This window comes from Epargyreus clarus, unplaced genomic scaffold (genome assembly GCF_041222505.1).
Source record: "Epargyreus clarus isolate Ecla_fem2 unplaced genomic scaffold, WU_Ecla_fem_2.2 ptg000026l, whole genome shotgun sequence".
NCBI lineage: Eukaryota > Metazoa > Arthropoda > Insecta > Lepidoptera > Hesperiidae > Epargyreus > Epargyreus clarus.
In genome coordinates, this window is record NW_027332233.1 from 16,575,467 (window position 1) to 16,602,379 (window position 26,913).

At 37.2% G+C, this 26,913-nt stretch overlaps 1 protein-coding gene across 1 annotated transcript in view; it reads right to left on the minus strand.

The window, feature by feature from the left end:
* mmd (disintegrin and metalloproteinase domain-containing protein mind-meld) overlaps nucleotides 1-26,913 on the minus strand; it is a 544,021-nt gene that overhangs the window by 87,841 nt on the left and 429,267 nt on the right. The window contains exon 8 of the mRNA XM_073088069.1: nucleotides 14,013-14,082. Within this exon, the coding sequence (XP_072944170.1) occupies nucleotides 14,013-14,082 (70 nt within the window). The remainder of the gene's footprint in view (nucleotides 1-14,012; nucleotides 14,083-26,913) is intronic.

The following is a 26,913-nucleotide window of genomic DNA, read 5'->3' on the forward strand; positions in this document are numbered from 1 at the left end:
GGTTCCAGAGATATCGTGATGAGTGACTATATACGTGGAAATCTCTTATATATATATAGATTATTAGCGCAATATTCGAGTGAATCCCAAAAGTATATGGGTGGGGTATATCCATTCAGAATAAACACAAGCACGCCAAAATACCCCTTAGCCGGCGTGTTAGGGCGAGTTCGTTTATCACAGACTTTTATTTCTTTGAGACCTTTTCAGTGGCGTGAAAAAACCTGAAAGCCAAGCGACTGACCAATAGAAAATGTCCTTTAAAGCGCTTGATCCAATTTCCGGAAAAAAGATGTACAGAACAGGCAACTCGCTTGAATAAACCCGAAAACCGACTGGATTTCAAATTAAATACAGAGTACGGAGATTGTATTTAACAGATTTTTATACTTTTGAACGTGGAAACCTTTCAGGTTCGACTCCGAAGACTGCCATACCTATTTCTGTATAATAACGGTAATGTTAGGCGCTGGTGTGTTCCGGTTTAAAAGATGTGGTGATAGTGTCTAGTATTGCTGTTGTTTTGGTCTAAAGGGTGTAGGTAAAATGGAAGAGTATTTGCTTTAATTAGAGACTAGGTGATAAGATTTAACAAGTAATTATTAAAAAAAAAACACCTTATTTATAATTAGCTGAACCGACAAACGTTGTGTTGCCATATTAATAAAAAAATGTTAAGGGTGAAAAACTCTTATCTTATAAACTTAGGGATATGAAAAATAGATAGTAGCCGATTCTCAGACCTACTGAATATGCATATAAAATTTGGTGAGAATCGGTAAAGCCGTTTCGGAGGAGTACGGTAACTAACACTGTGACACGAGAATTTTATACATAAGATGATCAGTAAATGAAAATAATATAGTAACATACTTCAATTTAAACGAATCCAACATGAATCCTCATATGTTAAAATCCGTCAAGCCATTCGGGCTGTTTGGCGTGCCAAATAATTATACATACATACACACAAAACATTACTTTTCACTTGGGGTAAAAAAACATTATTGTAAATTTTTATGACCATCAAAAATAATTAGCCCTGGACCGTTTTGTAATCAACGTGCCTCACAAATCAAATACGTTTTATCCAATAAGAAATCTTGTTGTTCTAAACCCTAAACAAATTACCAGATAGAAATTGAACAATAAATCAAACCTAATCCTTTGCAGATTCCAACTTTCACCATTTATTTTATACTCGTGAAATTGGCCAGTCGCCTTCGAATAGATATCCCGTTTTTGGGTAAATAAGTACTTGTCTTATTGACGGTTAGAAGCGAGTAACTAAAAGTATTTACGACTTATGTCAATGTCATTGGCATTATTCAGAATTCTCAAAAGAGTTTTTTCAGAAAGGGGGCATGCAGTCTGTTCTCAAACAGTAATTCTTCTTGAAGTCACAAATAGACCCCAGCCTACCACTGGAGACCAAGTTGAAAGTAGAAACGCATGATATTCTTTATAACTTTAAAATTAAAATTATTTAAGTTCTAAAACAGAGCATGGACGTATATATTGAAAGGAGGTTGTTTCGTAGGTATTATCATGAAACGCGTGAAAAAATGTGCAAAATATGACTTTCATTTGAAAACGTTCTCTAGGCTACGAAAGTTCCATTACAAAAAATATTTCTTACATATTTATTTTGACTTATAACCCCTTTTGGTTGGTTCGTATTAAAATATCGTATGAAAATAATTGACTATATAATATACACTTTATTATTTCCTGGAGCCTAAGCTTTGTTGATCGTTTCATCGTTACACGCCTTTAATACCACAAGTGACTGAAACAGATCTCGTTTTTGGGGAATTATCGAAAAACAATCGAGGATTCGACCCACCGCTTAATCTTAATCCGACAGACTTGAAAGTTAAATTTTCTCAAAACTCAATAAAAACAATTATTAGGAACACCGTCCGTGAGGTGGAATGACGGATAAATTGGGACTGAAAGTTTTGCAAGTAGTAGATAGGTAGCAGAAAAATTGCAAGCCGAAAAATAACGTAAACAAAATATACATATTAAACTATTACTAACAAATATGTAATTAATGAAGTCAAGTCAAGTCTTTGTCTTTGATTAGTCCGTAAATAAGAATATATATTTTTTATCATTGAAATACATGATTTGTTTTGTGGTGGTTGTATAATGGTGTATAGTATATGTGTGTTAACGTCATTATGAATTACAATCTTTAAACAATACAATAAGAAAAACGCGCAGTTTATTGCAATTGCAACATAAATTACTCGTACATTCCAGATAATATTTTTATTACAACGTCAAGTTTCTTCATTATGAACAATAACGTGTCCTACTTTCCAGAAGACTGATAGAGGTATTACGAGCCTGTCGGTCCCCTGCAATATCATGCCCCGAAATGGTTTAAGTTTTGACGGTTCTCTATCATTCTGATGAACAGGTCAGACGTAGATGACCTCCAGGTTAAGTCTAAATTACATGACAGGGTTATTAGCTGCATGTCAAAATTTGAGCTCGTTTTAAGTGGAAGTGTACGAATATCCTTCCATTAAAATTATATCATCATCTACGTATGATATTTAACAACAAATAATTAATGTTTCCAGGTACGCTTTTTAACACTTTTTTTTCCCGACAGTGGATGGAAATGTGCTTAAAATGTAGCCTTTGCTACTACCGCAACTGAGACGAATCCTACATCTTATACCTATTACCTATGTTAAAATCCAACAAGCTATGTTTATCTGGACTGTAGAACGTGCCAAGAGAAGAAACAAAATACATCAAAACGACCAAAAACATTGCTCTACTCAGTTGGGTACTAAGAAATAAAAATAAAATATATAGTTATGTCCAATATTTATTTGTAAACCAACCAATGGTAAATTAAGCGCTCAATAAAAAAGTTTTACAACTAACAGTGACTTTATTTAGAAATCAATGAATTTGATTTGATTGATTTTCATAAAGGATGAATTTGATGAAATTCATGCATCCAATATAATATTGGAACACAAAGTAAAACAGTGAGTTTTTTTTTGTTGTTTTCTGTTATTTTTTTGTTTATTTTGCAATTATCTGAATGTTTTCTTTCTGTCTTTATTTCCTTCTTTAAATCGTACCAATTCATATTTAAATATTTCCCGTACGTTTTCCATCAAATTTCTCAGGGATAATGCTCAAGATTGGATTTGATCCAATGAAATGGGCTGTATTTAGAGCGCTAGGTTAATCCAAGCGAGATTTGGTTGAAATCTCTGTGATTCGCCTTCTAAGAATATTTCGATGAAATGTGAAATAATTTCTGTCAGATAACTTCAAAACATCACTTTTCCTACTTTTGGACTACTTGGGTGCCATGCGTCTTGTTCGGATTGTAAATCTTATATATATAATTCTCGTGTTACAATGTTAGTTACCGTACTCCTCGGAAACGGCTTTACCGATTTTCACCAAATTTTATATGCATATTCAGTAGGTCTGAGAATCGGCTACTATCTATTTTCATACCTCTAAGTAATAAGGGTTGTTCACCCTTAACATTTTTTTTAATTTATATGGCAACACAAAGTTTGCTGGGTTAGCTAGAACTCCTAAAGATTTCGGACGGAAAATTCCGGAAGTGGTCGAGATTTCGATGGGTGACCGTTAGTGTCAAAATATCGCCACTAACCCGTATCGTAAGTATTTGCGTTAAAAAGTTGCCCGATAGCGCATTTTTGAGGCTAAGTACTTTTGAATTCTATCGATAGAAATCCATGCCTAGTAGTGGGACGTTAAAAGGGCTTTACTTAACATAATATACGAGTACTAGTGTTGCTTGTGATAGCCAGGCAGTAAGACGATCGATTTTTTTCATATTTATCGATATTCTACACCATAGCACGTATTACTGCTAAAAAACTGAACCTCGATACTATAGATACTATAGATTCTTTTCAGAACAGAATATTCGATAGAATCGATATAGATAGTATTGATACTGTATTAGTATTGATAGTATTGCATCAAGTCAATATTATTACCATCTTCTTAACGTTATTACTTTAATCTAAAGACAAAGTTAATCCAATTATAGAATCTAGAATTTGAGTTAATTTTCATGAAACCTATTATATAGTTTAGTTTTAAAATATTTAAAACTAAACTATATAATATTGTTGGAGGGTTGTCGAATAAAAATCAAGAATGGGTATAAAAGGCGGTGCGAGCACGACGGTCGGTCATTATTATTCAAGACTTTGTGCGGAGCGGACCTCTTGTCAATTTTCATTAGGAATCTATTTTTGTTGAATCTTTGATTGTTATTGTTTTAATTACATAATTCATATGAAATATAGTTTAGGTTATTTACCACGTGTATTTTTTTTAATAAAAACCGCTTCTGATAGCTAATATCAGAAGTGGGATAGAACACTGCGCACTTTAAACGTTTGTTTACTCTTGTATGAGTGTCCGTGAAAGACAAAGTTGCGATTAATTATCATTGGTAAGGTATTTTTGTGTTGTTGTGCTTCTTTGTGTTGAGGTGTTTCGAAGCAGGTAGAAAATGGATTGATCTCGATCTCGCGAACGGCGTCATACCTCCGGCAAACGCCGCTCACGCAGCGAGCATTCTGTGACCTACCGTTCAAGCAGTTCCAACAAGGGGTACACCCCTCCGGTAACAGAACGACATCTTACTCGTAGTCCTAGCCGTAGCCGAAGTCGTGAACGTCATGGTAGACGTCACATGCGCCGTGACCGCCGTTATCACAGTCGCAGCAGCCGCGATCGTTGCTGCAGTCGTAACTACAGTCGGAGTCGTAGCCGCGACAATTACCGCTCGCAGCCGGCGGGACGACAATCGTGAGTTTAGTGGTCGCGAATCGTGGCACACTATTATGTCTCGTCTTCATGCTTTAGAGTCACAGGCGCCTGCTCAACATTTACCAGACCAATTAGCCTCTGCTGAGCCATCCCACACGAACGGAACTGAACAGATTGTCGAAGCCATTCAGTCACTGAAATCGGTAAGTACACATAGCTACTATGTGTCCAGTTTTGACCCTAACATACACGATGTGGATTCGTGGTTTGAAGAAGTTGATAGGACCAAGGTTGCAAATCGGTGGGATGAATGCGAGTGTCTTGCTCGCGTCGGTAAGTGTTTGAAAGGTGACGCAAGGTCGTGGTTGGACGAGCGGGTTACCAATGACCGCTCGTGGTCAAACTTTAGAAAGGACTTTAAATATTTGTGCGCTAGGAGGGTGGACCGAGCAAACATTTTGTATGAGGTAATGTCTACAAATTCTAACAGTTTTCGTACTTATGTGGAATATGCGCGCAGGACATTACTTCGATTGTTAAGGGTCTTAGTGATGACTTGGTTACTGACATTGTGTTGCGAGGGGTTATGGATCCTCAGGTTAAACCGGCGGCTATAAACGCAAATTAATCTGGTAGGTTACTTGGCTACTTCTTCGAAACCAGTAAATTAAGATGCACGTGTCATGCGCTGTCCGTTTGCGCAACATAGTAGCAGCAAAATGTCAGTTACCAAGCAATGGACTCAGGTCTCTGGGATTAGTGCAAAATGTCATTTATGTGGTGAGTTAGGACACAAGCAGTTGCAGTGTCCTAAAAAGCCGAAACTTGCCACCGCCGGGTCCGCAACCGAGGCGGTTCCGAAATTGACCACCGCTAAGATCGATCGCTCTATTCCTTGTGCCTATTGTAAAAAACTAGGCCATCACATACGTGATTGCTTAGCAAAGCAGCGTTTGAATTCAGTTCCAGGTGGTGACTGATTGTAATGTCTTAAAATCCACCCAAAATAAAAAAAAAGAGACTTGTTACCGCGTGTGGCAAGATGGTGGATTTACCTACAGGATTTTAATTTCACCATTCTTTACCGAAAGGGCACCATGGTGCCACACGCGGACTACTTAAGTAGAAACCTATGTAATTTTAACAATATAAAACGCCCACGTAATTGGGTTTATATTTCTGAAGCAGGTAAAGAGGAGACTCAAACTAAAATTTGATCATTTGAACAAGGTGAATTGGACGCGTCAAGGTATGAAAAACATAATGACATTGTATTACCGGTATTCACGGATTGGTGAAGAGCCGAGGCTCCTTTGCTACATACCGAATCGTTTGAGCCTCCTCCGTATCTTTCATGGTGAGCATAGCCATATAGGCAGATAAGGTAGTGAACCTAATTTTAAGGTATTTTTGGTTACCTAGTCTTAGGAAGTTTGTTCCTTCTCAGTATTTAACATGTATCGCCCACAAGCATATACCTAAAGCACCTTTACAGCTTATCACATCAATGGACAGGTTTGAAGTCTCCTTTGAAACCTTACATGTAGATGTCCTAGGGTTTCTTCCAGTGTCTAAGGGTTACGGGTTTGTTATGCTTGTGGTGGATGCATTTACAAAATATTGTTTGCTGACATCCTTATGTCGCCAAGATGTTGATGAATTGAAACTACTGTTCTGTACACCTAAGTTAGTTGTGTCAGATAGAGTACGTCTGTTGAAATCGATGGGCTTCACTTCGTGGATGAAGATCCTTGGTGTACAGCTTTATTACATTACTTCTGAAATGGATCAAGCAAACGGGCAGGTGGAACGCTACATCCGTACAGTCCTGAACATGCTTCGCATCGCTGTAAACCATCGAAAGGCTAAGCGGGCCGAAGAATTGTTTCAATTACAACTCATTATAAACTTGATGAAGCAGAAAACTACGCAGACTTGTGCTTTGAACCTCTTGACTGGCCCTGTAATCCGAACTTTGGTGCGAGATGTCGCATTGAATTCAACTACAAGCAACCGGGAAGCGAGACGGAAGATGCTCAGACATAGGACGGCCGAACGGTTGAAAAGCACTGAAAGCCTCCTCGTGTTTTCTAGTATAGTGACATGGTGTTTGTTGTCAAGTTTGCCCAATCTTTGGCTAAACTGTATCCTAGCATGCGTGGACCTTATATAGTAGAAAATGCTCTTTCTAACCACCGATATGAGTTAAAGTGTCTTGGTGGGTTTTATGGAAAGTCCACTTATGCAGCTGCCCAATATATGGTTCCATGGAAAAGTGAATGGACCCCTGAGACGTGTGAAATGTTTTTTGAAGGCGTGTGATCACCCTTTCAGTACCTATGTCGGTACCTTGATTTGTTTCTTTAAAAAGATTTTCGCATGGCGAAGAGTCGTTGGGGGAGTACATACTCCTTTTCCCCCAACGTGAAAGCTTTTCGCGTTGCGAAGAGTCATCGGGGGAGTACATACTCCTTTTCCCCCGATGTGAAAGCTTTTCGCGTGGCGAAGAGTCGTTGGGGGAGTACATACTCCTTTTCCCCCAACGTGAAAGCTTTTCGCGTTGCGAAGAGTCATCGGGGGAGTACATACTCCTTTTCCCCCGATGTGAAAGCTTTTCGCGTGGCGAAGAGTCGTTGGGGGAGTACATACTCCTTTTCCCCCAACGTGAAAGCTTTTCGCGTGGCGAAGAGTCGTTGGGGGAGTACATACTCCTTTTCCCCCAACGTGAAAGCTTTTCGCGTTGCGAAGAGTCGTCGGGGGAGTACATACTCCTTTTCCCCCGATGTGAAAGCTTTCCGTGTAACGGAGAGTCGCTAGGGGGTTTCATGCGCCTTGCCCCCTGGTGTGAAAGCTTTTCGCGTGGCGAAGAGTCGTTGGGGGAGTACATACTCCTTTTCCCCCAACGTGAAAGCTTTCCGTGTTACGGAGAGTCGTTAGAGGGTTTCATGCGCCTTGCCCTCTGGTGTAAAGTTATTTCCTCGGTAGGGCCCATACCGAGGAACCTATGAATGGCTAGGCAGGATTTTGATAATCATGCCTATGTCACATAAGAATTATGCATGTTTCTAGATGTTTAACTTGGGTTTGTTACAAAAACCTTAAGTTAAACGATCTGGTCACTATTTCCTTCTTTTATTGTTTACTTATAAGAAAAATAATGGTAAACGTATTAGTTAGTGTACTCAACTACACAAATTAATATGTGTAGGACTTTGTTCGTAAGTAAAGTTCGCTCTGCGGGTGCATATGAAACATACCCTAGCGAATACTGTGTTTTGCTTTGTATGCTCGGACGCTGTCTTGGAGTCGCTCAGACATGTGGTCCTGGAGCTGTGTACAACTGTACACGCAGAGTGAAGCCACGCACACCTGTGATGAGTCACGGTGTGTGTGTCGTTTGTGTTACAAACATTTTCTGTGTTTTATTGTTATTAGTTTGGGTTGGAACAACCTTTTATGGGTACTGATTCACACATGCAAAGTTATGTCTCATTCGGGGACGGGAACTGCCCCGGGTGATTGGTGCTCGTATCTGTTTGTTTTATATCCGCTGTGTTTAGACATTTCTATATGTCCAATTGTATCGACTTTAAGAATAAAGTTTTCGCCGTGGTCTGCATAGAGGTGGGCATCTTTATGCTTTACTTCCTATGCTTTGTGGTAAGGCTGAGGCGAATTCGGCCGGATTTTGCTTCTCTTACCGCATAAGCGATGTGTTGCTAATGGTCATTGTATCGGTGAGCATTGGGAACACAGCGTGCTCATTTGTTAGAACGTTTTCTAAACGGGTTAACCATTGTAAAAGTGTCGTGCTTGTGTCTTGAATTGCGCAGTTTGCGACATATGCAGTATGTACGACATTCATCTTTTTTTGTCTTCTCGTGCCTATCTTTATTTTATCTATCCCTTTTCAAAATTTCATATTGAATTACTTATTGCTAATGCTTGAGTGCACGCTTGCATCTGTAATAAGGGTTCTGAATTATTGTTTCTAATTACCTTCTCAAAAACAAAGATCTGAGGACATTACACACAAATAAGTATGAAACCTTAAATGTGTCTGCTCAATTACAGAAGGTGAACAATCTAATCCTCTGAATACACGAAACATGCCGCAGTTGGGTGATGAGGCAGTTGAGGACGCCTCGCCAACAGAAACAGCCGTATTACCGAATCAAAGTTCCTCTAATCAGTACTTGGCGCGAAGAAGTAAGATTAGAATAAAAAGGTTGAATTATGTCAGTTTTCTTTAAATCGTTCTTTCATCTACAGAGTTTGACATTGAAGACGACGCTACCTTGTCTAGCCGTGGCAACAGCTCCGTCTGCTACTTCAGTCAGGACAGTCAACGCACCTGTGCCTGTACTGCACGCGTACGAGGCAGTTCCTGGATCTACGAGGCGTCTGCAGGTGCATGAGAAGAGTGTGTCGAGGACGCCACACTGTCAGGAGAGGCCGTGTTGGAGGGTTGTCGAATAAAAATCAAGAATGGGTATAAAAGGCGGTGCGAGCACGACGGTCGGTCATTATTATTCAAGACTTTGTGCGGAGCGGACCTCTTGTCAATTTTCATTAGGAATCTATTTTTGTTGAATCTTTGATTGTTATTGTTTTAATTACATAATTCATATGAAATATAGTTTAGGTTATTTACCACGTGTATTTTTTTTAATAAAAACCGCTTCTGATAGCTAATAATATATTATCCTAAAATAATTCTTCTCAACTTGATAGTATTGATTTTACCGATTTACCAATCGATAGTACAACATCTCTAGAATAAAACTATCGATAGTTCTACATCGACGGTGTGACATCACTAGTACATATTATGCAATGCAGTGTAATCTCAATTTGTCTCTCGTAATGCATCTCTCGAGAGATGCTCATCATCCGAAAACTTTACAAAACTACTAATTACATTTCAGCAGTACACGCTTTTCTAATTTAAAAACTAATTTACTTCTTTTCGAAAACGGATGGGAATATATTCACGCAACAGTACAAAATCTAATTTTGGGTTGCGCTGAGCTACCTAGGGGATTATGGAAATTTCTATTTTGTAATAACTTTTACATTTGGTATAATCCCGTAATGTTGTTCTGATTAATTTCGTTACTTAAATATTAAGTTATTATTAAATCATACGCAATTTCGCTTCTATAATGGATATTAAGGAAAATTACGGAGCTTATTCAACTGTTAGAACTGAAAGTAACATTTAATTGTTAAAATGTTTAACTTTCGTGGTTCCTGAAGGCCTTTACACCTATTTTTGCGGGTACAGCGCTGCTGTGATCTCGTTTTACAGGTGTGGTAAGGGAGAGACACTTATAAGTAGCGTTCTAATTTAGTTGTCGGGATTCGTTAAGATGTCCATCGGCAGCAGTAGCCGTTTACCATCAGTACCCTTACCATGAGTTTTCAAAACATCTCACAATTTTACGTTACGTTTCCTCAATCCATTATTTTGTTCCGTTTACTTCAGTAGAATGAGTTGTCGAAAGCGCACCACTGAGTAAACGTAACAATAAGTAAGTGCTCAAGTGACGATTAACTTTTTGTCTGCCTCACATGTTCGCAAAAAACAGCGACAAAACATAAAGCGCCATTTGGTTAATTTAGTTATTTAATGTTAGGTTACTGACACTATAGTTCTGATACAATCCGCTAGGGGCGCTGATTGGAAATTGTATGGGCAATACGTAACCAAATACCAAAACAGTCATATTTGTCAAAACGTAAAAACTCATGGTAATGGTACAGGGCTGCATGGTCTTTAGCTACTTCTACAATTACATCGATAATAAGAGATTCAGTAATCGGTACTTTATAATTGGAAAATCACTAAATGAATATGTCAAATTGAAAAATAGCGAAAGGATAGATATAATATTTAACGTTTAGTTTGGCTAGTTCCATTCCATCCGAATCAATGAGAGTTGAACTTTGTGAACGGGCGACTTTAATTTAAAACATCACTATAATTTACCGTCGCGCTCGTTTTAACGTTCATTTCCCGAATACATTGAAACAACTCAATTTCGCGTTTCAATTTAAATAAAAAAGAAAAAAAACTCCAAATAAAAACGAATCAAATAACAGGGCGCGTTCCATTCAATCATTCGAGATCCGGACTTAAATTTTAATAAAGGTACGACGGGCCTTTATTTATCGGCGTTTAAGTCCAAAAATAGAGGACGGGGATTTTATTTAGCTACGTTTAAGTCCAAAAGTTTTGTTACGTTCGTTTGTTGTGCACGGGAGCGGAATTTTAAACGGGTAGAACTAGAGCGTAGCGTCTTTTTATAATAAGGAGAAGTAGCATATGGGCATGTAGTTCATCTGATGTCAAGTGACAACTGCCGTCATAGATTAGTAAAGATTACTCATTCCTAACAAGAAAATGTAAACACTTTTGAGAAGTAGTTCCGTAAAAAAGTTTTGTCACGTCTCCATGCTAAAATGTCCCTAAAATATTTGAAATACTTATTTATTTGTTATGTAAATTACACAGTATTAGTTATTTATTCGTAAATCTAAAAAAAATGTCTGACAAGTCAGCCTTTTGTGGCTTCATTCAATTTCAAGGCGGCGAAGTATCTTTACTTATCAAAGACTGCCGTAATGGACATCTTTAATCAGCTCCATCAGGGGCTCTACCTGAACTCGATCACAGATGCATTGCCACACCAAAAATTAAGAAGGTCACATCAGCAGTAATAAGTCACCCGGCATCCACATCATGCCACCGAAACGCAACTACTTCACGCTACAAGTAAGCGTGAATGAATTCACTGGTGACTTCATACTGCTCTATATCACCTTTCAAACGTGTTGTATATACTTACACTAACTCAACATAAACAAACTGTATAACAGTCTAAGTGGTTGTTGTCCATGTACGTCCAAAACCAATCAAAATGTAAATGGGTTTTACCAGGGCATCACAGCCCTATAGCTTCTTTATAGCTGCAGTGTTGCTCTGCTACCTTCTCTAACAGATACTATTAGGATAAAGTAGACAAAATCCCTTTAATAAGTCCTATATTTGAGAAACATATCATAACGATCTTTATTAGACGATCTTAGGAAGTAAGTCAAATTATGAAACACTATAAAAGGAATGAGAGTAGCCGTGTGTATAGCTATATGTAATCAAATACTTACACTGATTAGATAATCACCTGTACCTGTCCAGTGAACCTGTACAGTCATATGACTGTACAGGTTACACAGGTTGGCGTAGAACCATACAATACCAAGCCTATATCTATAAACGAGGCCCAGGCGATGAGCAGGAGGTTTCAGGAAGATGCCCAGAAGAACGATTCAGTGCCCTTCAAAAGAATGAGTTGGAGGAATTTCAGCTCCATCGCGCTAGAGTGAAGGTGCTTGTAGCCTCATTATTCAGCATAGAGTGGAATACCGTAGGGTTTTAGATAGTACCAATCTGGGGAGGGTAGGGCAATGCTGGCGAGGCCGTGATAAAATGTGACAGCGTGCCTTTAGTCTCATTAGCCACCATAGAATGGAATACCGTACGGTTTTAGGCGATAGCAATCCGGAGGAGCACGGGGCTAAATGAGCAATTAGTATTTTATCACAATAAACATATCAACTAAGGTTGTGCAACGACATTGTAAATTCTTTCCAGTCCCCCGCAAAACCAATAAAAATCAGCTTTAGAAGTAACGATACATTTCACACAAGACGAAGATAACTTTAAGCCGTGTTTAGTACTATCATCGCGAACTTTCCCCAATGTCCCACTGAGAGGGATTCGTTCGACAAATCCCCGCATCTCCCCTTTGAAAGTACACTTATCGCTGGATCATCTTTTGCTCGGGACGTGAAAGGTTTCTGTTTACGGGATCTTGTATATCAAATAATATTCGAATTCATATTTCACTAACAAGCGCTGTGTTGTTCGGATCCAGTAGTTTTGGAACTATTAGATTCTGTAAAAGCATTTGAAATATGATGATAAGTTGTTAAGGGTAATAAATGTATTAAGCTATTTGTAGATGGTAAATCCCTTTGTGGTTTGACTCTGGAGGCACCACCGCCAAACCTATTTCTGACTAATAACAGCTGCAGCGTAAAGCGCTGCTGTGTTCCGCCTTAAAGAGTTTGGTAAAATATACTTATCTGTAGAAGGTCATTGTAGAAATAACTAACGCAATTTATTGAAGACTTCTGCAGAAAGCTAGTGATTTAATAGAGAGCTAAATATCCTACAATTTCACAGAAATATCAGTTCCTACGTCAAACCTGAAAGTATTTGAAGTATCCGTAGGAGGTACTACGCGTGGGGAGACGCACGGGGAGGCTACATTGTTATTATTACCATCTAGTACTTTGTTGTGTCTGCGTCAATATTTATAGTTACTTCCAGGAAAGTTCTAGTGTTTCTAGCCAAGATACATAATTCGATTATGAAAACAGTTTAAACTTTAGTTAGTGTTTGAGATCATCTCGCTGAGTCTTAATTGCAGCTGTGGAAACAATTACTAAATTGGAAATGTAAGGCGAAATCAATTATCTATTTATAATGATCCCTGAAGTTGCTGTATGTACTATATAAAAATTAGAAAAACTATTAATAGTAAATGTGCTTTACAATTTCTTGTACGTCAAACTACAATTTTATAATTTGTCATTTAATTTGTGGAGAATAGGCAACGTACGGAATTTCATAACAAATGGAATTTGCAGTAATCATTCTTCTATTGATATATTTAGTAAAAGTGTTGCTTAAATTAATAATACTGGTAGTAGCCATTTCTGGTAGAGTCCATAATCTATCCCAGCCGTATTTGAAAGTATATTTGAAATATTTACATTTCGCATACGAACGGCTCTTAAGTTCAGCTGAAAATCTATTGTTGAGCACTCCTGTCCACTATGCTTTGCTCTATAAGAATCTTTTCCCTTACTGTTGACGCAGTCTATCTTTGGAAATCCCGTGGATTATTTATCAGATGTTTCGATATCTTACTACTTCTAAATCTAGTAAAATATTAGTAATAATCTTTTACTTATTTAGAACGTGTTCCAAATTTTTAAATCCTTCTAGAACCGCTATTTAGATTTCTGTTATTTTCTTACTTTTTATGCTGTCTATCTTTCGAATCTTAGTTAATTATCAGATATTTTAAATTTCTTATTTATTAAGTTGAGGTACATTAATAAGATTACTTTTATCAACTTACCGTTCTCACTTCGCTCTCTGCTCCATTTGCGAGGTATTGGGTTTGTTTCAAGTTAGGCGCTAGCAGTTGCCTGAAACAAAGAAATAATGGGTAAATTACTATTTACACCCTGTTAGCCTTAAACGAATTGTAATTTGTTGTACTAGTAAGATTCGTTGGACCGACGTGATGAACACGAATACCAGTACGCAAACTTACACATGGTATCATAAAGAAGTTGAAATAAATTCTTTGCACTTTAGAACGTTTAAGGGTAAATATTTATTATTTGTTGTTTATATTCGATCCTTTCACTAGATATGGAGCCATGACACATTATAACGACGAAACAAATCATATTCCTAATTTCGTGTGTGCTGTTTTGCTTATTTGGAATTATAAGTTACTTGCCGAACCTTGCCGGAAATTATTACACCGCCTGAAAGGCTTATGAGAAGATTCACCTACTCTTCTGCCTAGTCAATACTAATTGCTAGAAACAACATCCTAATGTACTCTGCAAAGTTGCAGCATCAGATATCACTACAAATGCACGCACAGTATAGAAGTCAAGTACCATCAAATAAACAGCTCCGAATCTAATGTGCGAATACTCCGAAAATTGCTTTACACTTCGCAACTTCGCTGATTACTTTAATTTACCAGCAAACACTTCGGTTATAATTTGTTGCCTCCAAAGCAACTTTCGCTTTCCTCCCTACAATTTTCTGCCGTTTATTGCCTGTTACAATTTGGAGTCGAGTAGGGATGGTGATATGAGATCGATTAATCGAAGGTTCGATCTTTTGGGCCAAAAAAATCTCCAGTATTGGATAGATTCAGTGTATCGTGTTTTCATCCGAGAAAATAAAAAATCGATCTTTTCGAAGTTGGTTGAATGTGTTATAGACATTTTTTTGATATTTATATTTATAGACGTATTTCAGGGCTTTTTTGATCCTTATGACCTTTAGTTTTCGCTGTCTGTCACCCTTTATAGCTGAAAAGATCGAAGATCGATTTATGGAGAATCGATTCTTTGGGCCTCGATTTTTTTGTGAATTCGTTTCGAATCGATTTCGATTCGAATAAATTGGAGAATCGATATTTTTTCGGAAAGAATCGCCATCCCTAGAGCCGAGTTTGTTTCCGAGCGTCGGTTGCGGCTGCGGTAAATGAATATTCATTTTATCGGTTACGTGCCCGCGATAAAGTAATCGACTACTTACTAATTGAAGATTTATTCGCGTAATAAATAGCGCGTTGCTGTCTTCAAAATGGATTTTTTCAATACGATCGCCCGTTTGTTAATAGTTTTATTTATCTTTTTGACTCTGTGGAGAGTAATGTTTTTCTAGCGTATATATGTACGTCCGTCTAAGAAGCGTCTTCTAATGGGAGTGTCGTAGGCATCATTACTTCCCGTTTCAGTTTAATTTCATTATTATCAGTCAGATGTTTTGTTTATATAACGATTACTAGTTAACTATATTTATCGTATGTTTAATTTAAGTTATAATTTGAGCAATAAGCAAAGCCCACTGGTATAAAATTAAGCCTCTCATTCTAAGGCTGTGGGATCCAAATTAAGGCCGGTATTTATTTCTGATTTTCAAAATTTGGTGCTTAATACATCAAGTATCAGTCACTTGAGTGAAGATAGAAATATTTTAAATAGGGTAGATTAAAACGTGATTAGATAGCTACAAGATCCACTGTACTTCTGAAAATTTGACTAGACTTTCTAACTTCGTAGATTAATTTACCAGAAACTTATTGAAATAATATTTGCCTTTCAAACTTTCGTTCCTCGCCGGAAAATTCCATTTACTACCAGTTATTACCAGTTATACACTTGAAGTTGACTTTGTTCGTCCGTTTATTACCAGATATTAGCAGTTATACCCTTGTTGAAGTTGACTTTGTTTGCTCGTTTATTACCAGTTATATACTTGGAATTCACTTGTTTCTCACGATTAAGTCTTGAAGGTGGACAAATATTCAATTCAAATGATTCGAATGTTTTATTACTTAGGGACGATATTATTCTCGACATCGTTGTTTTTGGATAAAAGAATCACAGAAATAAATCTATCAGGAAATAAATCTTACATTTGATTTGTGTTGTGTTCATTTGGTTCTTCCCTCAATGGAAAAATTAGAGTTTATTACGAATTAATTCAAAATAACATATTTTCCACGAATTATGTAGGTATATTTGTAAGTGGATATGTATTTATCGACCCGTTCAATGCATTGTTGAGACAATAGTTCATAATTATGCTAAAATTTAATGATGAATGAGCAGTGGTTATTAACAAATTCTGTATTTTGTATGTTCGAATTGTTCGAATAATTTACAAAATATTTGTATGTACAGTAATCTACACTGTACCACTTCACTTCACTTTGGAAATTTCTTGTCTCGTTTCTTTCGTTTAACAAGACATAAATATACCGCTTTTTATTATTTTTTGTTCGACTTGCGGTTTCACTGCCGTGCCTCTAGATTAGTTATGAAAACATGCTCATTACGTCATTTACCGTTAAAAGTAAAACATCTGTCAGTCTCGGTAGTGGTATATACTAATTAAATTTATAAAGCATTAATTGAAATGATTTCGCATTGCCGTTAATTTCATTACAATTAACCGCAGATACTGTGCATAGTGTTTTGTTTGCCCTAATAAGCAACGTGGGATATCCACAATCACGTGCAGTTGTAACCGCATTAATAGTGCAAATTTGGCTGCGCATGCTTGCACATAATTTATTAGATCGGACTTGCATGTGTAGTTGAAAGTAAGTATTGATTACAATCAGGGCCGGATTTTAGAGGTCTAGAGGCCTTGGGGCAACAGGAGTGGAGGCCCCCTGGCCCCAAATTATTTTCCGAATAAAATGAACAATTTTATCAGTTGATTTTTTCAATAAATATTTTATAATGAAACGCAGGTAGATTATTCTAGTATTCATGTTTGTACAAAGTACTGTAGATAAAGGTAAAACAGCGAAAAAGAATATCAAAGGAAAAAATATATATATTTTTTTACTAGTGTTTACTAGTCGGAATTAAAAAAAAAAATCTGACGTCTCTATTGTGGGGGCCCCTCTTTTGTGGAGGCCCCGGGGCTGCCGCCCCGGTTGCCCTCCCTTAAATCCGGCCCTGGTTACAATGCTTATTACATGAAGCAAGAAGCATAAAGGTGGTAGAAGCGTCTGTGGTTTGAAGTCCAAAATTTTTTTATAGAGTAGCATAAGAGCACACAGTCTTACCCTTACCATGAGTTTTCAAAACTTCCCACAATTTTACGTTACGTTTACTCAATCCATTATTCTGTTCCGTTTGCTTCAGTAGACTGAGTAAACGTAACAATAAGTAAGTGCTCAAGTCTTTTTGTCTGCCTCACATGTTCGCAAAAAAGAGACAAAACATAAAGCGCCATTTTGTCAATATAGACATTTAATGTTACGTTACTGACACTATAGTACTGATACAATCCGCTAGGGGCGCTGATTGGAATCTGTATTGGCAAATACGTAACCAAATACCAAAACAGTCATAATTGTCAAAACGTAAAAACTCATGGTAAGGGTACTGATGGTTAATAGCAGATGGCAGATGTGCCGCTACCTTTGAGGACTAAGCTGGAATGCCTCGGATAAGTATGACTCCCTTACCACACTCTTCCGACCAGAACACAGCTGCGTTTAACACTGCTATTACTAGGCAGAAGTAGGTGTGGTGGTGGTGCCGAAGGAGTCGAACTACAAAGAGTTCTACCACTTACATTGTATATGTACCACGTATATAGTAGGTATAATGTAATAAATAATGTAACAGTGGCAAGTCATTGTATTATATTGTAAATGTAATTATCATAATTGTGCAATGAATTCAATCCATTTCATAGTATTAACTGGTGACGCATCGGTTCCTTATCTTGCAATTAATTATTATATTGCAGTGTAATAATTAAAATGATTATAATAATTCATGTGAACATTATTCAATTTTATTGGTGTGTGATAGAGTATGAAATATTATTCGTATTTATAATATTTGTAGTTTTGTACTTGTGAGTATAGAGGTAGAATGGCGTGGTTCGACTGTGGTGTCACCACCTCTACACTTATTTCTGACGCTGCTATGTTCTGGTCTGAAGGGTAATGAGAGGGACACTTAGGCACACACTCCAACTTAATCTAATGGGTAGCAACGCATCTGTAGCCGACTTCGGGTAGGTCTTTAATCCTGTCTGGGGTTGATATCCACGTGCAGCAGTAGCCTCTTATCATGAGGTTTATAGATTGATTGGCTCCACCCACAATAATCTAATTATTCAATAAAGTACGAGTATGTATCCATTCTAGACTGCAACTAAAATTCTAAAATGTGGATCGATTTCAATTTGAAATACTCTCGCTTCAGCTCATAAATTGGATACACAATTTTCCCCAGACATATCTCACGTATTCCGTACCCCCGGGCGGGTTTAGGAGTCTGCAGATTTCATACGGCTATACCGTACATACCGTACGTATATACTCTTTTGATATTATTTAAAATTCTACTTCCAAGTAAAAAATACCTGATAATAGCTCTCTGGTTCAGGTAAATCAGAACTCTTCTACAGGGTTAAGTAACGTGGGCGTGGCCGGAAATTGGATGGGTGACCGCTAGTGGCCAATTTCGTTTCCATGTTTTGGAAGGCATGTAAAGCAGTTAGTCCCAGTTGTGGGGATATAACCTAAACATCCATCACAACTTGGCCACTGATCCATATTTTCCTCCAACGTTGACTAATGGAGGATAATAATTGAATTAGAAGAAGTTAAGCAACGTCAAGTGCGATCGGTAGTCGGATGGGTGACCACTAGTGTCTGAAATTTAAGTGCGCTTGCATGCTTCAGAGGGCACGTTTAGTTGTCGGTTCTGGTTAATACCTTTGGATAGCAATTGTCAAGGTTTAAAGACCTTATAGAGGGCTTGACAGAATCCGACACGTGTTGACCTAAATGTGCGTTGAAGCTCCAGGCTTTATTTCGGCATAGACTGACCATTGACATCCATACCTTACAGTTGGTAGTTTTTTATAATATAGACATGCCTGCAGTCCGCCTGATGGTAAGTGGCTACTGCCGCTCATGGACATCTGTAGTCAAACCAAGACAGGATTAGATATTCCTATTTGAGGTCGGCCATAGATGCGCCGCTACCACTGAGCACTAAGCTGGAACGCCTCGGAAAAGTATGTCTCCTTTACCACACCCTAACCAAACTAGAACACGACAGCGTTAAATGCTAAGAAAGAAGTAGGTGTGGTGGTGGTGCTGCCGTAGCCGAACCGTAAAGGGTAAGGTAGTATAGTCCGCGTAAAACTGCTAGTCCGCTCTGAACATAGAAATGATTCGCGGCGCCATAGCAAATTGTATGACTACACCTGCTCGCAACAACTTCAGAGCGGACTAGAAGTTTGGCGCGGACTATATCAACTTACATTTCATAACGTTTCGGTATTCAGTCTTCAGATCTTATCTGACACAAATAATTTGAATTATACATAGTAAGTTCTCAACTCTATACTGGCGTTAAACTTTACATCAACGATACATCATCTAAATTCTCGTAATAACGCGGTAAATGTCTTTATTATGCGTGTACTCACGAACAAACAACAAGGGCTTGAGTATTATCATATATAAGCTTGAGCATTTAATGCTGGGCGCTATAAAGTTCTTGGTTTTACACCTAAGCAACCCTACTTCACAGTAATATTGAACTATTCCACTGCTGGGCATGACTCTTTTTATAGGCGGAGAATTTTGAGATTTCAGGTCGTGGTAGAGCTGTCACCATACTGACATACAAAGGGCTCTGTCTTCGATCCCTGGTGAACCAGACATTTGCATGATTAGCACGTAACAAAAACTGAGGTGCGCGTTTGGATTTTAAGAGGTAATATTTGATAAGGAATATCGTAAGTAAATATTATAATATTATCAACCCAGTCCAATAACATAGCCAATTTACAGTTAAGACAATTTTTTTATCAGATCGTTAAATAAAATGTAAGACTTAACAATAAATGTATACAAGACATCACAACCACCAATTATAACCTAATCGTAATTATGACTTTCCTACCAAAAAACTGAGGCCTAATCGTTTAAGTTTTCCAACTTTTCCTTTGTACGCTATCAAGTTTAGTTATAAAGGAATTAAAGAACCTATCGGGCCTGTCAAAAGTTGTGATACCTTAATTAACATATAATTTGATTTTCGCCCGCGCTCTATAGGTTAGGGGTAGGTTATGTACTTAATTACATAGCTACTAGAAGAATTGTCATATAAGTAGCAGTATATGGTAGAAGAAGATTTGTCAGACTTTTAATATGTAATGGATACTCACGATACGCGCCTGTAATTTCTTATTTATATATTTCGACTCAATTACATGGATCACGGCATGATCATGGCAAAACTGCGGTGGCGAGTTGAAACAGTTAACAATTACTAGTGGTAGATCAGATAGATTAGATGCCCTACGTGTAGTTCATTTTTCCTTTTTAAGTTTCATATCACGACATGTCAAAACTTCAGAATTAAAAAAAATAGATTTTTATTGTGGATTCAGTTTTCAATAATATAAAACAACTAACTGACCAGGCAAACGTTGTGGTATGAAAAATAGATAGTAGCCGATTCTCAGACCTACTGAATATGCATATAAAATTTGGTGAAACTCGGTAAAGCCGTTTCGGAGGAGTACGGTAACTAACATTGTGACACGAGAATTTTATATATAAGATTTACAGAATAGGCCCCGTGAACACTCTCGCGTAATCTGCCTATAGTCATCGTTATTTTGTTTAGTTGATAGTTTGTTTGTAAATGGTAAAAGTTTTCGTATATCGTGTAGTTTGTGTAAATGCTGACCTTTTGTGAATAGTTAGAATGCCTAAACGTTCCCCTAGAACAACTTTAAACATATTTGCTCTAGGTCATTAAATATATTTGGTCGTTATCGAAATGAGGACAGAAAACAAACAGCCGTTTCTGAGAAGTAGAGTTAATGATACACAAAATTAAAAGTAAAATAATTTTTAATTACGGACTGAAAGCTTGGATCCAAAATTTGGTAGGTTACGTATTTTATTAGATTCGAAACTTAAACATTTATCTTTATCCTCCGAAATTTTGGAGGTTATAATACATTTTATCTATGCCTTTGAATTATTTCTATTCCTAAAAAGGAGGCAAAGATATTATTGAACATTCAGCCAAGTGTGACTAATGTTTTCATGTTATGTCTGAATATTATCTCTATTCCTATTACAGGCAATAGTTTCAGAACATTCAGCCAAGTTTTACTAAAATCTTGATGTCATGCTTGGCTGGATATTATTACTATGGGAATTTAGAGGACACGCAAAGACAAAAGTAATATTATTTTAAGCGAAGTATTACTGTTTAAGGGTATGAAGGCGTTATAAGAATTGGCAAGTTGATATGTTATCTAAGATATGATATTAATCACATTGTATCATTTATACTGACAATTTCATGAATGATTTGGAAGCTGTTGTGTTGAGACCATAACAATAGGGGCATAGAAAACCTTTTCATGTGTTAACTCACTTGTGTTGTTAACTTGCGTAATATATTAAGACATAAATTGAATTATTATCGACGAAGATTGTAGATGCACCGTCGTTACATCAATTTCGCAATGATAGCAATGTCAAGCGTTGATATCTTCTGGTTTGAAGGGTGTAATAAAGAAGACATACTTATCCGAGGCGTTCCAAGTTAGTCCTCAGATATAGCAATGATATAGCATTACAGTACCTTTACCGTGACTTTTCAAAACATCCCACAACTTTACGTTACGTTTACTCAATCGAATATTCTGTTCCGTTTGCTTCAGTAGACTGAGTAGCCTAACAATAAGTAAGTGCTCAAGTCTTTGTCTGTCTCACATGTTCGCAAAAAATAGAGACAAACATAAAGCGCCATTTTGTTAATTTAGACATTTAATGTTACGTTAGTGACACTATAGTTCTGACACAATCCGCTAGGGGCGCTGATTGGAAATTGTATAGGCAAATACGTAAACAAATACCAAAACAGAAATATTTGCCAAACCGTAAAAACTCATGGTAAGGGTACAGATGTCTATAGACAACAGTCACCACCTACCATCTCGCAGACTGCATTCGTTACTTCTATACTATTAAAAGTAACATTTATTCAAACTGCAGGATTTATTTATAAGATAAACTTTATGTATTCCTCAGCTCTATTTATCGAGGCTTGAGATATAACTGGGTCTGTAAAATCTATCGAACCGTTCGTTAACAGCATTATCGTGAACTGCACTGTAACTAACGAACGTCGACGATTCAACAAAATTCTGCTCACACTAACTAAATACTGGAAAATTTATTACTGTTTTAGTGTTTTAATCTAGTGTACTGAAGTTTTTTAGTGAGTTAGTTCTTTTTTTAAGGCATCTATTTTTGTGTGGCATCACAAAATAGATGGCGTTGGGGCAAATAATACATAGGTATTATTGAAAATTTACGTGTCATTCATCATCATCCCAACGCCATCTATTGTTGTGTCATATAACTAAGTATTGTTGAAAATAATAAAATGAATAAAAATAATGAACATTTGGTGATACGGAAGTATCCATGTGCGAGTTCGATTCGTACTTGGCGAATTACTACAGTGTAGAAGAAGCAAATGAGTGCAATACGTCGGAGAGTGTGTAGTTTATTTGATAGTAGGGCGATTGCCGTGCATAGACATCTGTAACACGTAGAACGGGGGTTCTATTTGAAATTGATCACAGTTGCGTTTCCTTCTGCTGTTCTAAGGACTAAGATGGTCCCCATATGTAAATCACCCGGCATCCACTTGCAAATGCAAGAATTGCTTCACGCTAGAAATAGGTGTGGTAATACCCTTTTGGTCTCACAATACTTATTCGACCATCAAACAAAAAAAAAATATTCCTATGACATGGGGCTATGACATGAGCGCTATGACATGGGGCTTTTCAAAAAAGGTGCAAAAAGAGCTCTCCTTCAAAGCCGGCGATGCGTTGGCGGCTCCTCTGGTGTTGCAAATGTTCATAGGCGACGTTGACTACTTTCCATCAGGAAGCACGTCTGCTTTATCGTTAGGCTCAAATATAAAAAAAAAATCTATCGACTAACTTAAAAAAGTATTACCCGTTATAAATAATATATTCTATAATAAAATATTCTTAAGTTCTGAAAATAGCTCAATTTCTCGATAAAATTCTCACTAACGAAGCATCCATTCACGTTTATCACGCTCATAAGAGCACCCTTATTTCTTACGTACATATAATTGTATAAGTAGGTACATCTTCCGAGATCATTTTCGGGAGTCGGGAATCCATGTTAATTCCGCTGAGGTTGCCCCTTGATATGATAATTAAGTCATTACCAGTTCAAATACGGCGGTTTAATGTATGGAGGCTGTTCAGAATATAAAGTGAGTTGACGATTTTCAAATATTTTTGATATTAAACGACGGTTTTGTAAGCGACATTACTAGTGTTGGATATATGATTTTAAACTAAATTATCGTGGAATGGAATGGAATTGAAATGTCGTCAATAAAAAAATTAGAAAACGGTATATCGCGAGTCTCTGTTACATAGTAAAATAGTGTTGGATAGATGTCGGGCACCCTTTACTGTCCCACTGCTGGGACACTGGGCACGGGTTTCAGTCTCAATCTCAGTCTCAGAGAGGAATCGGTCATGGTCTACTACGCTAGCCAAGTGTGTCACACGTGTTTCAGAACTTTTTGCATTATTGGCCATACAAGCGCCACAATCCTTGAAGACTAAGTTGGAATGCCTCGGAAAAATAAGTCTTTTTTACAACACCCGTCAAACCAGAACACAGCAGCGCTTAACACTGCTGTTATTAGGCAGAAAGTGGTGTGGCGGTGGTGCCGCCGGAGTCTAACCACCAAGGGGGTTACTACCTCTCTTAAAAAAATATTATTTTAATCATACATTGAAAATAATGTTTTAAGGAGGACGTGGTTCGAAACAAAATAATGTTTATGCAATATTGAAATAAAACTTTCCTGAACTATGATGGTTTTTCGAAGATGGCGGTAGGCCCCCAGGACTCTAGCACTTTAAAATAGTTATTTTGATCGTATGAAATCTGTAGTTACGTCCACTTCGTCCATTTCCTAGTTAGTCTCCGTGTCGGCCGTGTCCGTCGTGTACTTACAATGTCCGTTACGGACGGGATTACGGACTGACAGTTAAACCCTACTCTGTATGGCTTTAAGCCCGTCCGAAAAATTGAATTTGATTCCTTTATTTGACAGCTGTTTCGTGATACCGCAATGCAGCGGTCATAATGATATACTATGTAGAAGGCTCGGGGTTCGATTACCGGTTGGGTAGACGTCTTAATTATGAGTTTATACAGGGTGGGCCATTAAGTTATGCGAATTTTTTAACTTGTATACTTGTACTTCTTTTTAAACCTGTGGTGTTTTCTGTGTTCATGTGGGTATTGATACACTGGCATGGTGTGTATGCACATGGCACCCACAAAACACCTAGAGTGGGACTATAAATATCAATACTTTAAATTAAATTATTTCGCCATAATTACTTGACAGAAGGTCTTGGGTACCTAGCATAAAGTTCGCTTATTGTTATTGTTGTTTGTTACCACTTATTTATTGGTCAATAAAGTGTAACAAAAAAAGTCCCAGGTTCCGATCCGACTAGCATGAGAAATAATATTATAACGTACAAAGAGTCATCGTAAGTCTAACGAAATATATACATTTAATTTCAGGTTCTTGCCACTGCCTAAAAATTTATTCACAAAACAATACGTAACACCAACTCGAAAATCCCAATTCAAATTCGACGCCCCGACCGAGACTGAAGAGCTTAATTTTTTCAGCAACAGCGTACGACGATAAGCTAATCTGCGCAATAAAAACAAGCGTAGACTCTACAATAAAACGAGCACGGACTCTACAATGCAAGAGCCGAACCTCTGTAGTGTTTTCATGCAAATTAGCTTGCGAACAGAGTCGCCGGGCGAACTTATGCTTGAATATTCATGCAGACCCAAATCTTTCGGGTTTTATTTGCGTTATTCACTGTCCGTGTGTGTGTGTCGCCATCTTTTCACGTATGCTTATCATCGCGATGTGCGTGACCCGAATTTGTTCTTAAAATATACCTCCTAAAATAGGCACTTCCAAAAATATGGTAATGTTTTAGGAAATGCATATTCCTCCTTTCTCCTTCCTGTTTAAGAAAAGCAGATTTAATTTAACATCGTTATAGCATTTCACTATGTAATTTCTAAGTTAAATTATTAATTGATAAAAAATTATAAATATGCAGTTTAACATTAGTGAATGTAAAAGTAAGTGCTACCATATTTTCTCAGGCAAACCGGCGTACTCGTATTGCTTTATTAATAATTTTAAAGAAAAACATATTTTATTTTCATTAAAATCCAGATTAACGTAGAAATTGCGCGGTTGAATTTCGTTTCGCGTTTTCCGCCAGATAACCGCAGGGCAGTCGCAAAAATAATATTTGCAGAAACGTAAAAAATGCGAATATTATTCACAAACAATTCTTTCTGAATCATGATCTCTTCACTCCTGTACACATGTTACGCGTCACTTGTTACCGTCATGACATGTAACGCTCGCATGCCTCTAAAATAAATAATAAAGCTAAGGTTTTAATTATTTCGTTAAAACAAAACAAAACAACATATTTTGCTTTCCATTTCTAGTTACAACATATTCATGAACTCACTAAATCAAATTTGTTTTACAACTAGAAGTAAGCAAACATACTAAAGAGATTTTACTTAACAGAGTTTATTTTCTACAAAGGTAGATATTATTAGCACGCAGTTATTTCTGAACCCTGATCTTTTCACTCCTGTAAACATGTTACGCGTCGCTTGCCGCAGCGACATGTCACGCTCGCATGCTTCGATAAGCTTCTATTTAGGCTCTGACGCATGGACTCACTATAAAAGCCAGGTAAAGCTTCTGTATTTAATCGTACTTTATCAATATTTGAAGTTTCATATTTGTTAGTGACTGTTTTGTGTGACACAAATGTGGATGTACGCTTTAGTCATGGTTCAGTTTTTATTCACATCCACTATAATTTGAATGTGATTGGTCGCTTTGTGGTGACTCCGGTGGTACCACCACATCTATTTTTGTTAGCAGCAATGGTAAGCGCTGCTGTATTCTGTATTTAAGTATATGGTAAGTGAAGCGTTCCAACTTAGTTCTCAGGGGTAGCATTTGTAACCGGTAAATGTTATTTGAGACTCAACTTATTTGGGATTGATACATATTATTATGTCAATGAGCAGCAGTAGCTGCTTACCATCTGGTGAACTTCATGCTTGCTTGCTACTACTATATTATAAAAAAATATATATCTGGTGGTAAAAATACTGCCTTATAAGTGTCATAAAGTTTTTATAACATTCCCGGAACATTTTCTGGGTCTGGGTGTTTTCTATTTTAAGCTATGAAGTGTTATGTGTTAACTTTAATTGTTTTGTTTTTGTTGTTGTTGTTGTTTAATCGTGTAAAAATACTGTGTTATAAGGGTCACAAAGGTTGTAGAAATCTTGTTGCTTTTGCAGATAATGACCCATTCCCGAAAGATTTCTGGGTCTGGGTGTTTTCAATCGTTACGACGCAATTATAGAGCAGACATTGTTAATATACAAACTGTTATTACTACGACTATTCACTCAACACATATTTGAATAGACAACATTCTAATTCAACGGAATATCTGGTGGTAAAGGGTTAAATTCGGGGTAAATTAAATCAGGTGACGTCAGA